This window comes from Penicillium verrucosum, assembly GCF_028828655.1.
Source record: "Penicillium verrucosum strain IBT 35672 chromosome Unknown utg000004l_segment0_segment0, whole genome shotgun sequence".
Classification (NCBI taxonomy): domain Eukaryota; kingdom Fungi; phylum Ascomycota; class Eurotiomycetes; order Eurotiales; family Aspergillaceae; genus Penicillium; species Penicillium verrucosum.
In genome coordinates, this window is record NW_026643213.1 from 2,373,249 (window position 1) to 2,387,335 (window position 14,087).

The 14,087-nt window shown below is 47.1% G+C and overlaps 4 protein-coding genes across 4 annotated transcripts; 3 read left to right on the forward strand and 1 right to left on the reverse strand.

Annotated features, from left to right (window-relative positions):
* Window positions 1-405: 405 nt before the first annotated feature.
* On the forward strand, window positions 406-1,251 carry N7516_010293 (uncharacterized protein; the record flags this gene model as incomplete). Its single annotated transcript, XM_057223012.1, has 3 exons — window positions 406-470; window positions 521-886; window positions 942-1,251. 3 exons carry the CDS (start codon window positions 406-408, stop codon window positions 1,249-1,251), a joined length of 741 nt encoding a protein of 246 aa, XP_057070233.1.
* A 1,091-nt stretch (window positions 1,252-2,342) lies between these two features.
* On the forward strand, window positions 2,343-2,863 carry N7516_010294 (uncharacterized protein; the record flags this gene model as incomplete). Its single annotated transcript, XM_057223013.1, has 2 exons — window positions 2,343-2,585; window positions 2,612-2,863. The coding sequence occupies 2 exons, from the start codon at window positions 2,343-2,345 to the stop codon at window positions 2,861-2,863; spliced, it is 495 nt and encodes a 164-aa protein (XP_057070234.1).
* A 2,215-nt stretch (window positions 2,864-5,078) lies between these two features.
* N7516_010295 (putative transcription initiation factor TFIID subunit 12) lies at window positions 5,079-7,027 on the forward strand (the record flags this gene model as incomplete). The annotated part of the gene is made up of 3 exons (XM_057223014.1): window positions 5,079-5,112; window positions 5,171-6,702; window positions 6,773-7,027. 3 exons carry the CDS (start codon window positions 5,079-5,081, stop codon window positions 7,025-7,027), a joined length of 1,821 nt encoding a protein of 606 aa, XP_057070235.1.
* Window positions 7,028-8,504: 1,477 nt separating this feature from the next.
* N7516_010296 (1-phosphatidylinositol-4-phosphate 5-kinase) lies at window positions 8,505-11,170 on the reverse strand (the record flags this gene model as incomplete). The annotated part of the gene is made up of 2 exons (XM_057223015.1): window positions 8,505-10,002; window positions 10,053-11,170. The coding sequence occupies 2 exons, from the start codon at window positions 11,168-11,170 to the stop codon at window positions 8,505-8,507; spliced, it is 2,616 nt and encodes an 871-aa protein (XP_057070236.1).
* Between the last annotated feature and the right edge of the window lie 2,917 nt (window positions 11,171-14,087).

A 14,087-nucleotide genomic window follows, 5' to 3' on the forward strand; every position in this document is an offset into this window, starting at 1 on the left:
GCGGACAGATGGATGAAGTGGATGGGTGATGTGATGTCAAGAGATGGGATGAACGGGCGCAAGAGACCAGATGAGCGCTTAGTCAGTGGAGCTTACCGGGCCTCAACTTAGCACTTTTGCTATCGAAGCTGTTAGAAAGACGACAAGAAGATATTAGGAAAAAAAAAAGAAAAATTATCAAATAAAGGAATACGACCTGTAAATCACAAATCAAATTGGTGTTATCCTGCTCAGTCAATTTCAGCGTGGCTAGACGTGGTTGCTGATACACAGACATATGCTGAATTTGATGCCTTAGGCATATATGCAGCTTTCCTGGATTCCTGGAGTAAACAGTGCGGTGCAGTGTAGCGCATCCAACCACTCATCCTTCACGTTCCAGAGCTCTCAAAACACCCATAAAACATGTCACTGCTAAATTCCCACCTAGAGCAGATTACACTCTCTTCTAATGCCATTGCCGATTTGCCGTTAGTGTTTGTGATCACTCCAACCATATTGCTTTAATTAACGCGTCCAGGTTTCCTCCCCCACGTATTTTCACCACTGCACTGTTGGGCCCCCACGATATCACAGCCTTGATCAGGGACACCGAAGCCCACGAGCGAGCACTCTTCCAGGTCGATCCCTCTACTAATGCCCATGGACCACAAAGACGTGCCACACGACGCGGGACTATGTTCCCCGCTGAGACCGAAAGGGAGTCAATGGCAAGCCGCATTTATTCAGCACGGGACAACCGTAACCAGTCTGCAGTGGCTAGGGTACTGGGACACGATATGATGGAAGAGATCAAGCGATCAGCGGGAACCTCAACTAGAGGACCCCGCGGGGAGGTCAACATTGAAGTGCTTCTTCGAGGTGCCGAAATCCTGTGCAACGTTTAGTGAGTGCCACACATATTTGATAATAACTCCTGGTTCAATCTAACCAGCTCAAAGTCCGGTTGCCGGTGCACAGGAAAAGATTGCCAACCTTCGCTATCGGCATGAGATGATCTGTGAGTCCATAGCACAGTTGGAAGGTCGGGTTGCAACGAACACTGCAGAACTAGATCAAATGAGGCACTCTTATGGAGATGATGAAGATGATTTTTGCCCTACACCGGTGGCACAACCAGAAATTCCAGAGGTCACTGATGAGGATATTGAGCGAGAGTTAACCGAAATCCGAAACCTGGAGCAGAGGAAGCGAAGGCTAGAAGAACGGGTTACAGGCATGGATCGAGATCTGGGTGGATTGATAGGCTGATTCTTTTCTTTCGTCATGGCTATATTCCTGCCTTGTGGAAGACTTTCTATTGACATCTTGTCTGCCTCGCTACCCACCAGAAAAGGACATCTTGCTCTGTGGACACCTCCTCCGGCTGGGTACCGCAGCTCTCTCTCTCTTACTCAATAAAGAGCTTTCCGGGTCCATGGCTCTCCCTTGGTTTACCCTGCCCTAGCCATGTCTCCAAGTGTTATTGGTCAATAGGGTCAGTTATACTCGGCCAGAATAGGCTCCTCGGTGTTGCAGGCTGCTGTGCGTACTGAGCCATTGTTCCGAGCAAAGTTTACAGCTGGGTCACTTTCAATTGTCATAAAAAGGACGCCGCACGCCCTGCGTCAAGGTCATCACCACCCGCGACCACCAGCGACCTCTGGTGCCCTTATCATTATTCATTTCAAGTTACCCATGAGAGATTTCCATGATACAACTTTCTATGCCTTACGATAATTATGAACATCGAAATCAATCCATCATTCACGATATTATTAGTCTGTATCAAACAACATGCTACATGGTAGAAAATACATATAACATAGTAGTGGATTTCCTCTTTTGTTTCTTCCAATATCATCTAGGTGTCTTTTTTAGGGCTCACCTCTTGCCGGGTTTTTTTTCCCGTGAGTATACCTACATAAAAGAAAGAATGTTCCTTGGGTGACCGCCGTGAGAGAAATGGCTTTTGAACACAAGTAATTTATCTTAACACATCGGTGATTCGGGTTATAGCCTCGTCGAGCTGTTGCGCAGCCTATATCTGAAATCTATAAGGGGAACCATATTCTTTTTTTTCCCCCGATATTTCTGCAATCCAAAAATTCCCATAATCTTGTTAGAAAGAACAACCCTGCTAGCCGATTGGCTAGTTATATGTTTCTTACAAGCAGGGATGCAAACAGATCACCTCGAATACTATAGAATTCCATAAAGCTAGAACACCGCCCGCGCATGGCAGTGATCAGCCACCGAGGTCAAGAAATATTCAACGTCGCCATAACGGGTTACCGCAACTCAGTCGCCAGAGGCAAATGGACCTGATCCTAAAGAAATTCGCGAAGTGGTGCAAAGCATATATGGACGTTGCGTCAGCAAATCTGCAAGAGTACATCACAGACATACGCCGACTCTTTCAATGCCTACAAGCCTACAACATCAAGCTCGAACCCAAGAAGGCATACATCGGCTTCCACCGGGTTTCGATCCTAGGACAACGAGTTGACGCCCTCGGCATGTCCACACCGGAGGAGAAGCTACGAGCGATAGCGGATCTACAGTTTCCTGACACACTACAGAAACTGGAGACATATCATACCCTGGTACGCACAGAAGACCACCACTCCAGATCCGCAAGACAGCACTGCTACGCGGTAGTCCCTTAACAGGACGGCCACGTCAAGAATGGGCGAAGAAGACGCGCTACGGCGATCCCACCGATGAAGAGCCACAGTCATTCGAGATCCTAGAGAGCAACTTCAAAACAACGCACTGCTACCGACAGCAAGCTGGGTGCATTGGGACGGTAGCAGGCAAGCCTACATTGATGTGGACGCATCACAACAGACATGCTATCAGCGCAACAAGACCAGAGCTTTAGGGTCCTTTGTTTAGGAATTGACAGACTAGTAGTAAGACCACTGATTCCTACATACATTGTCAAAAGACTTTGAAGTGGTTATATATGAATGAGGTGTTTTCGCTCTTCATAGAAATATATGATACATCTGATTTTCGGGAATTAAGAGAAGAACAGTCGGCCGCTTATGCAGTCTTGACGTATCTTTTCAGTAGTCTTTTCGATGGTCTTTTTAGATACCCTCCCACATCTCGGCCTTCCCGGTCACCCCATAAGCTTCTCTGAGATCCCTAGAAACATTGGGGCACAGAAGCCTAGAATACTATTAGAAGTGAATCAATAATCACGGATATATTACTTACTCGGCCCAAATGCTTGGCCCAACAACCGCCCCAACCCCCAAAGGGGTTAGGGGCGAAAGCGAAGGGCCGAATACTCCTAAAGATTATGAAGGAGTTGAGAGGATGTAGATGCCGTCGCCCCTCTTATATCCACATTAGGCCGGAAGGGCCAGATGACTTGAGAGTGTCATCAGTCACCACGATATTGAGGATCTAGTAGATGAAGTCTAGCATCAAAAAGCGGTAATTCGGAAAATCATGAACGAGTTGAGAGGATGTAGATGTTGTCGCCCCTCTTATATCCATAGGCCCAAAGGGCCAGATGACACTGACTTCATCGTCAGTCATCGCGATATTGAGGATCTAGCAGATCAAGTCTGGCATCAACGGGACAAACGGGGCAAATCTCTGAAAAAGACTACAACAGTCTACTCTATAAAGATTCACCCACCCCTAAACTAGCGGCCAAGAGATCTACCAATTCATTTCAGATTCATTTCAGATTCATTTCAGATCCAATTTAAATTTACTTTAAAAAGTCCCTATACCTATATAGTGAATCCTATATTATACGTATTGTGATAGAAGGCTTCTTCCGTCTAAGAAGGGAGTAAGATCCGATTGTTATTTACGATAATACTCTAAGGCATACTACGAAAGAGACTCTTGATTTCTTCAAGGGGCTTAGGGTTATTGTGATAAAATAGCCTACATTTTTACCTGATTTAAATCCTATTAATGAGGCGTAGAACTATATGAAGGATTATATTGAGAGAAAGTATAGGGATCAGCACTTTCCTTTATCGAAGCTTCGTAGGTTATGGTTTAGGAGGCCTAGGATACTGTAGTTACTGGAGGAATTCCTATCTGATCTGATTGATAGTATGCTATTGAGGTGCTAGACAGTGATTGCTGCTAGTAATAGGGGACCTACTACGTAACTACTAAGATAGTAAGATAGTAAGAAGTTGAGAGTTAAAATTTGAGAGTTAGGAGTGCAAAGAGCCCTGTTTTTAAAAAAAATTAGTATACTATTCATTTGTAAAAGAATACTAACATATAGAACACTACGCTAATTGTGCACTAGTAAAGTTGAGTGGAGGTGGGTGAATGTTGTACTAAAAAGTGCACCAAAAAGAAGATATGACAAGGCCACACAAGCGGACCACTATTCTTGTCACTCATGCCACCCACATTGCGAATTCCAAGCAAAATAATTACTGAAGTCAGATTTAAATTACACTAGTAGCTAACTACCTAGGTAGATAACTAACTAGATGGTTACCTAGGGATGTGGTATGTAGGCACATGATATTGGTTCGTGCACACTCCTGGAATTGACCGCCTTCCAATGTTAAAGCGCGGGGACATTGATTAGGTAAGCCCCTGCCCTGGAGCCCCGGGGCTCAGGCCTTGGGAGGCTTTCTGCGGGCCTTTCTCCAGGGGTCGACCCTAGAGGTGGACTATATGCCCGTATATCAGGAGCAATGTATAGGATATATGCCCCCAGCAATACCACATAGATTATATAGATTACATAGTTAAACTGGAAGATCAAAGAATATTATAATTACAGATCTATCGCAGCTACCAAATAATATAGATAATAAAGATCTCTTCGAGATTGTAGTTCCATAGAGGGTTGATGCCAAGACCGCCTCCATCACCGCCGTCAAAAGTTGTAATCTGCCAAATCTAAAGTCCATTGCATTCGGACTATCCTAATCTGCCATCTTCTGCGGCGTAATATATCCTCGCTTGTTATCCAGACAACTGCGACCGGCTGTATCTCTAAAGACAGACTTTTTCGCGTCGATTATCCTCTCCAACACTGTTTAACTCTTCGTGCCCTTGAATCCTCAGCAGAGCACTAGTACATCATCATCATCGCAGAGATGGATGGGTCTCAGGGTCAAGTTGGCCAAGTTGGTCAGCCAATGGGTGCCCCCCCAGCCACAGCACTCTAACCTCATCCGAACCGATCAAGTGCAGAAGCTGCCGCATCTCAGTGACCAGCAGAAGGCCCAGCATACCCAACTAGTGCGCAGCCTCTGGGATTTGCTGAACACCCGCGATCCACAGACCCACGAATACCAACAGGCGCATACCAAGCTCTCGCAGCTGTCCCAGAACTTGATGAAGGGGATGCGGGTTTTCCAGCAGAACCGAAATCAGGCAATACAACAACACCAACACCAGCAGGCAGCGGTGCAGGGACAGCCGGGACAGCCGGGACAACAGCCACAGCAGGGGCAACCGGTACAACAAGCTCCTCAGGGAACGCAGGGACCACAGGGACAACCCGTTCAGCGAACCCAATCCAACAACCCCCAGACGATCAATCAGCTCATCCCGCAAATCCAAGCCCGGGTCAGCGCGCTCAATTTTTTCCTGCCTCCGAACGTGACCCCTGAGCAGGTGCAAACATGGATACCCGAGGCTCGATTGCGATATGGTATCGCTCTTCAGAAGCAGGAGGTTGGACGGGCTCGGATGGCCGATCTTCGTTCGTCATATGCTCAGCGGCAGGCCCAAGGCAATATGAGCCAAGAGGAAATGCAAGAATTCAAAAATCGACAGTTGGCGGCTGAAAAGCTTTTCCGAGAGGGTAGCGAGTTCTTGAACAAGTTCAAAGAGCAGCAGGAAAGCTTCAAGATTCAGTCACAACAAAATCCACAGAATCAAGCGATGAATCAGGCAGCACAGGCAAATACACCGGTCAATTTGAACCAAACCCCAGTCGCACCTCCCGTGTCAGCTCAAAATGTACCGAATCCTCAGGCAGCAGGAACGGCAGCAAACACCATGCAATCAGGGCAACCTCAACCCCCAGCTCCCCATACTATCAACTCAGCGGTCAACGCAGCGCGCCAAACTGCCATGTCCCCCTCTGCTTCTCAACCTGGACAACCACCTTCTGCCCAATCTGCTGGAAACACTCCAGTCCCAATCAGTGCACCACTTCCTCAGGTTCAACGTCCACAGCCTCCCTCCCAGCAAGGAACTCCAGGAGGACAAGTTACTTTCAGCCAAAACCCCCATCCTGACGGGTCCACTCCCACACCCCCAGGGCCTCCCCAACAGGTAAACCAAGGCCCACCTCGTCCTCTCTCACACCAAGCTGCTATCTCACAAGCTGCACAAACCTACACCAACCCCACCCCTCAACAGCAGACAATGAGCCAACAAGCCCAGGCCAACCAGCAGGCTCACCCCCAGGGTTATCTTGCCAACCGTCCAGGTGAAACACCCAACCGCAACACCAACATGGCTATTCCCAAGAACCTGCACACCTCAACCCCCGAGCCCGTCTCAATGCCAGGCTCCCGTCCCTCTCTTTCTGGTGGTCCCAGCCACGGCACCATGGGCATGATGGGCCAGCCCGCGATCCAGAAACACCCCGGCTACGTCCTCGAAGGTGAAGGCCAGCGCGTCCTGAGCAAGAAGATGCTTGACATCCTCGTGCGCCAGGTCACCGGTGGCGGCGAAGGAGAAATGCTGACCCCAGATGCCGAAGAGGTAAGCTTATTCCCCCTCAAAGTGAGAGACAAATAAAAAAGAGATCAAACATGTTAATCTTTTCCCCCAGTTCATCCTCCAAATGGCAGACGATTTCGTCGACGAGGTCATCACCCAGGCCTGTCGTCTCGCCAAGCTGCGCCCTTCCTCGACCCTCGAGCTGCGCGATATCCAGCTCGTCCTCGAGCGTAACTACAACATGCGTATCTCGGGCTTCTCTACCGATGACCTCCGCACCGTCAAGAAGCCCCAGCCTACCCAGGGCTGGACTCAGAAGATGTCTGCTATCCAGGCTGCCAAGGTCACTCAGGGCAAGAACGAGTAAGATTTAGATGCAACTTGCATCACGACCTCTGTCGCGATCTTATGCACAGATGGTCTGGACTGCCTTCTTTTCTTCTCTTTTTTTTCGGTTATGTCGCACAGTTCGCCTTGACTTTGCGTTTCATGTTCTTTTCTCGGAGGTCAAATCAAATATGGGGTGTTTCTTTTCAATTTTCGTTTTCTGTTTCTATTTTACCCTTTCTATTGATTCTCTTCAGAATATGGCGTCTACATGATGAATGGGCAGGTCTTACTTTTCTTTCTTTGCGTATCTTGTTTTTTCTCGCGTCGTCCCATCATGGTTGGGACGGGGTCTTTTTAGTGGTATCTTACTTAGGTCCATATTTGCTTTCTTGTGGCTCAATCTATGCTGTGTTTGAATAATGAATTGAATTGTCTACCTGTCTTTGGGCTCTACGCTTGTCCACTTCGGTCTAGAGAGGATGTAGGCACTTTCAAGCTCTAGTATCGAGTCTCACCCGCGCAGTCACCATAGTGTACCACCTACACAACGTACCCAGGTAGTTAACTTCTGTACATTAGGTCCACGGAGTTCGCTACAAAGCATCTAACTTTAGCACCTACAAGAGGTTACAACTAACTGAAAAAGAAGTAGTAAGAAAGTTCCCACGCTGAATTCTGCTAAGTTGATTATCCTCAGCAAATAAGAAGCATGAATATCGAGAGTAAACATGTGGTATAGTGATTGGTACAGGGTATGGAGAGAGACTCGATCAAGGAACAAGCAAATCAAAGAGAAAAGAAGAAAAAGAAGATGTGGGATACACGAGAGATACAATAAGAAAAAAAAAGCGTTCGATGAACGGAGTGACGACCGGATTCTGGAGCCGGCGGTATTCTTTGGCTGTGAAGGTGTGTTTTGAGAATAATAGAGGGAAAAAAGAAAAAGGAAATGAGACGGTTGGTGAAAAGATTGGATCATCGATGTGAGGTTGGCACAGAATATGACGGCAAAACTTCTTGGGCTGGAGATGAGGTCTGGTTATGATATAGAGAGTGTGGCAACGGTATGTTCGATCAATGAAGGTGGAACCTGTACAGTCCATGGGTGGACAGCGGACAGTACAGGCTCGTAGTAAGCAAGGCTAGGGAGAATGAAGGCGCTTGAGACGGCGAAGAAAAGAGAGAGAGTCGGTGAGGTTGAGCGTTCGGGTTTCGGGCTTTGTCCAAATGTTCCGAGTAATCCAGGCAAAGGCAAATACGAAACACGCGAAGAGACGGAGATGGGTCGCTCAACAGTCAACAGAAATTATACACATGTCACTCGTGAACATCAGTTTCTTGCGGAAAGTGTTTGGGGTAAGTATGAGGATAGGAAGATGATATGCCTCGCGCAGATCCATGCTGAGGAAACAAAATGGTGGTTCTATCAAGAGCAACAAGGGGGATATCTCGCTGAATACGAAAAAAAAAAAAAGACAAAGAGACGAATAGAGGTATCAAGGGGATAGCAGTGGCTAACGTCGGACCGGACTGGGATTCACAAAGTTGCGCCGATCAACTTCCTTGCCCTTGCTGGGAGTTGCCGGTGGACGGTTGCGGGGGAGAGGAGGCAATTCCTTGTCTGGTGCTGGAGGGCCGTGTCGGCTGTTTGAGCTGCGTCCTCCGACACTGCTGGCTTCGCCGGCTTCGTCCACGATTGGGAGAGTCGAAGTTGGACCAGGGCCCCCGGCGTCTGCTGGATCCCAGACAGTGGCTAATGTTCGAGGATGGGTGATGGACACGTCTTTCGATGCCTCCTTCTCTGCTGCCTGCATTGTTCGCTCGACAGAAGAGGATCTCGAAAGTGGCTTTTCGGTGGATTGTTGAGGTGCGCCTGATGCGGAGGCTTCGGCTTCTTCGCGTCGTCGTTCGGCTTCTTCCCTCGACATGGTGATTCCCTTGATGAAATTAATGAAGCGCTCTCCGTAGCTCTCTGGTGGGATTGGAGAAATCTGTGTCCGGTCATGCGAGAGTCCTTTGAAGAAGTTCTCCAGTTTCTTGGTGGTTCCGTAATGGGTCAGGCAATCAATTATACCGAGGTAATAGATCTCGTCACCAGGTTGGCCATTCTCATGAGTGGCCCGGAAACCTCCATCATCCGCATAGAAGACATGGTATTTCCGTTCATCGAGGATTTCATCTGGCATCTTCGCAGCTGCTTTGTCCAATGGAACAGGCCGTTCACGTTTGATAAGCATGCGCAGCTCCCGGGCCTTGCGTTCATTTTCCAATTTTGATGGAGTGCGCATTAGGTTGTTGGGAGTCGTATCCTCTTCGCGGTTGCCTCCTGGCTGGAAGACCTGAAGAGTCTTGTCACGCAATTTCTCCTCGTTGCCCCTGCCCGCATCATGGATTCCTACCAGAAGAGAATAGTCCATGATCTTGAGTCTTTGAAGCAATACAACGTCGCGTTTCAATTGCTCAATGAAGAAGTCTCGTTTTGACGGACCACATTCCAAATGACGGTTGCGACGAACCCAGTTCAGGTCCTTCATAGTCGCTCTGGGGTTTCTCTCGAGATCTGACTCTTGCAGATCACGACCAATCGTCGAGCCCTTCAGGTCGAACGTCTGGTGGATATCCCGGTGCGGCGGGAACAGGTTGTTCATTACGACAAAGTGGATCTTTCGGCCGTATGCCATTTTGACTCGGTGCAATCCGTAGAATTGTGAGATGAGTGTGTTTGGGTTGTTCTCCACGTGCCGGTAGTACTCAGGAAGAACCTTTCGGAGAAGCTTGTGCTCGGAATGGTGGATGGTCTTGATGATGTACTTGTAGTCGCGTGAGAAGTAAAAGAAGCTCCCGCTCTTACCGGGGGAGCCCAATTCCGACAGAATGTACTTGCTTGTGAGGGACATAAGGTAGTCGGCGGGATCGAGACGGAACTTGGAGCGAAGGTGTCGGAACACCCAAGGTGCATAGTCTTTGAACTTGAAGTCATATTTTGCGGAGGGAATCAGTTCATTTCCCGTTCTGCTGCTGTCAGTCACGTCCAAGTTATCAACATCGAAAGGGGTGCGCACATGTCAAAGGAGAACTTGTGTTTGGCATCAAAGTCCGCCGGGGTGAGTTCCCGGTCCATTTTCGCGTTGATTCTCGAGACCGTAAAGCGGATACCAGTCAACATGTTGTATGCTGTCACATAGTTGACGTGATTCTGGTCCACTTTGGTGCCGACAATCACCCGATCATCGTCCTCCTCTTCACGGCGTCGTCGTGAGGCCCGCTTTTGTTTAATAGCTTCAGCCCATCGGGCCGCATCTTCATCCGGCGGTGCCTCATCCAAAGTGACATCTTGATGGGTGCTGTTTTTCGTTGCCCGTCTAATCAGACCGACTGACGCGCGTCGGAAGCCGGTGGTCGGTGACATTCGGCCACTGCTGTACGCAGCATCATCGGTGTATTCTCGGCTATCTCGTCGAACACTGGGCGTTCGTGGAACCTGCAATGAATGTCGTTGTCGCATACTCGAGTTCTGCGATTCCGGCACCGAGGCAGCGTCGAGTATGGATGAGGCGGGAGGGGAGGAGTGGCGTGGTTGGGCGGGCTTCGAATTAGGTGCCAGGCGATCAGGGTCTGGAGAATAACGACCGTTCTCATCCTGCTGCGGGATTTGTAAGAGTGAGGCCGATGGCGAGATTGAAGACTCATCGGCGTAGGGTGGATGAACGTCTCCATTGACCATGAGTTTCCCTTGGACAGGTCGGCCATTTGCAGTACCATTGGGTTGTTGGCTGGAAGGGGATGCTGTTGTGGAAATAGCTCCCGGTCCACTGTCCGAAGGTTTACGGTCCAGCATAACGGACGGGCGGCCGTTCTCGCGGGGATCCCTCGTGGATCCATTGCCTACCGAATGCATGCTGCCGTCCTTGGACAGGGGCAGTTCGCGCGTGTACGAGCCGACACTAGATCGAGGGCCATTCAGGGAGTATGCACTGCCGTTCTTCAGGTCGGTCAAAAGTTGTCGGTCATTCTGATGGGAGTCGTGATTCAAGTCGGTTTCGTTGGGCCAGTTGGTCCACAGGAAAGTATTTCCGACGGGGGTCTTGTCGTGCGACTTTCTAGAGGATTCGAAGGAGCGAGGGTGGGTAGCCGTCGCAGTGGCAGTCTGGTAGGAGAGCTCGTTGGAGAAGGCAGGCATGTTGAATTTTCAGGGAAACGGGGGTGACGTGAGTTCTGCGTGGACCGGCAACCCGAAGTGACGGCAGTCGCCCTAATTGGCGGAGATCCAGGAAAGTTGTGAACCGGACGGAGTTCCAGATGATATTAGAGGAAAACAAAGAAAGTATAGAGCCAGTTGCCCAGAGGGTATTCAACCGATCAACATAATTCAATGCAAGGGAAAAGGGGGAAGATGTAAACTTGAGGTTGTTTTAAAATGGGGGAAATATGGGGGGAGGATGTGGAAGGGGAGAAGGATGGTTGTCTGGGAGAAAAAGAATTACACGTATGTACGGAGTACATCCAGTATAACTCCACCGTTTATCTCTTCTATATGAGTTTTTTTTTTTTTTTATGTGTTAAACGTTCATATTATATTCCGATAGATATAGACCCTTTTATTTTAATTCTTTATATACCTCGACATATTGTTGTTTGTATAATAATATGGGTAGTTAACTAGTTAAATACTAGACTAAGTACATGTATCAGGCTGCTGCATAAAAAAAAACTCGGATGTTCAATGAGCGCGGTTTATCACATCATTTTTTATTTCTTTTCTTTACTCTTGTTATACTGTTATACTACTATAGTTACTGTTATATTACTATTACCTTCAACATAAAACTATCAATTTTATTGGTCATTCTCTAATTCAATACAGTAAACGGAGTGGTTTATGCAAGGAGATCGTTACACAAACTCTTACATCGAGTCTTTTAACTACATATGTATAGAATGATACCGTACGCATACCTATTTCATACATAACATACTAACTAAATACACGTGGAGATGCACCAATTACAATGTCAATCAGCCTATCTGTCCCTGAGCCATTTCTTTGGATTTCAGCCCTGGGGAGATAAAGAATCAGACAATGTTCTTCTACTGTCTCTAGTTAACTAGTTATAGTTACATAATTAATGTATGTATACATCTTCCAGTACAAGCAATTGTTCCATAAATAGCCCCATAATGAAATCTTCCGCATCTGCGCCACAGGGGGAAATTCTCCACTTCCTGTACGAAGATACAAAGATACAAAGATACAATATAAATATAATAAGGATAGTCCCTGCCCGGCACCCCCGTCGCCTCCGAGCTCCGGGATGAATAAATTCCAACATCCGAGCCGATAGTAAAAGGACATCCGCATACAAATCAAACTTCGAACCTGTGAAGCGTCAATTACCATATCCGAGCTATCTCTAAAGACATGTGCTCTTCTCTAACTAACTAGTTAGTTATCACCCCTCCTACCTAGGTATGCGCCAACCAATTATCTTGGTTCTCCCTTTCCATGGGTTTGTCCATACCATGTGGCGCAGTATCTCTACCTTAACCGATTTAACTTTTAACTTATCGACCTTAATATCCAATTTGGAATCTGCAGTATCGGCATGGCCATCCAGAGATCGCTAGCATAACCCTTACGGATCGTTACATCCGTTACATCGATGGAGGTGAATGTCTCTATGTGTACATATGAATGGCAAGGTAGGATTGAAAGATCCAAAATCCCGCCTCGTCGTATGACTTCTGTAGCTCAATCGTAGCACGCACATCCTCCAATCATTCATAAACTGGAAGAAACTGCTCGAATGGGTGGAAGTTCTCCGTTATGAAAATATTAGGATATGAGTTCACTTGACTGATTTGCACCCTCGAAATTGTCAAGACCTGTTGATATTATAATTGATATATTCATAAAATAGTTGCAATCGAAAATTATCTCAGGATATGATGGGCGTCTTAAGGTTCGGCCCCCACTGAGTCTTGATCTAGTGCATCCGAGTGTGAATCTTGATCAACTCATAAAGGCTATATAGACTCCCAAGGTCTACTAAAATAGATAGTGATATCTCGCAGTTTTGCAAAAGCAATACGGGAGAATGTTTTGGTCGATTTGATATGTACAGCATTTTGAAGGAACATCATGGAGAAGACAGTATACTATAAAAGCTCTAACTAGAAAGAAGTGAACGCAGTCCCTGAATGTGTTGATTGGGCACAGATCGAGCGGGACAGGAGTTTCTCTATCGCTACTTAATCCCCATTCTAACCGGAATTGCTCTTTAGGGATTTCTAGGAGGCACTGCAGTGAGGAACTCCTTCCGGTGACATATTAAGATAATTGCAGGTGGGACAGAAGTTCTCGTCAGAACAGGAGGTTTTTCCATTCGAGTCCTACCTACCAAGATGATTCCTCCAAACCTCCCTATGACTGCTTCAAGTAACAATGGATCTAAAGTCTATTCAATCAGGTAGAGAGGGACACTTCGACCGTGCGTGTTCGCCTATATTATGGGAACTCCAGATAGCTTCTTCAACGGCACTGAACAATCAAAAAACCAAGAGAGCTATCATGACAGACATCAACTATCCCGGTTTAGGCCGATGGAAACCATCGGGTTTGTCGGCTTCCTATTTAAATGCCTTGTTATGTCCTGGCTTTTGGAATGCTGGCGAATGTTTTTTGTACAGATGGCATGGTCTCTCAGACTCTTCTAGGCATCCTTGGATGATGTGCTTGAGATGCTTGTTGAAGTTCTCCAGTGGCATATGATAGTCACAGTATATGTCTCTGATATTAAGAGATGATGGTAGAAAGATGTTACATATGTATGATCACTACTTGCTCGTTTTATTACACCCATTTACTGTTTCTCTACCCACTGTTTGCATGTATTAAATAAAGCCCCGGTATCAGATTGTAAACCCCGGGTATTACCTAGGTATATTCAGTTCCAGTCAGGGCTTAGTTAGGACTCTAAGCATCCTCTGGTAATAAAGTAATAATACTTGTTTCAGTCCAATAGAATGACACAAAGATACAAAGATAAAAATAAATCACTGACACGGGAGAATGTGGAGAGATCTACAGTTTGTTTACG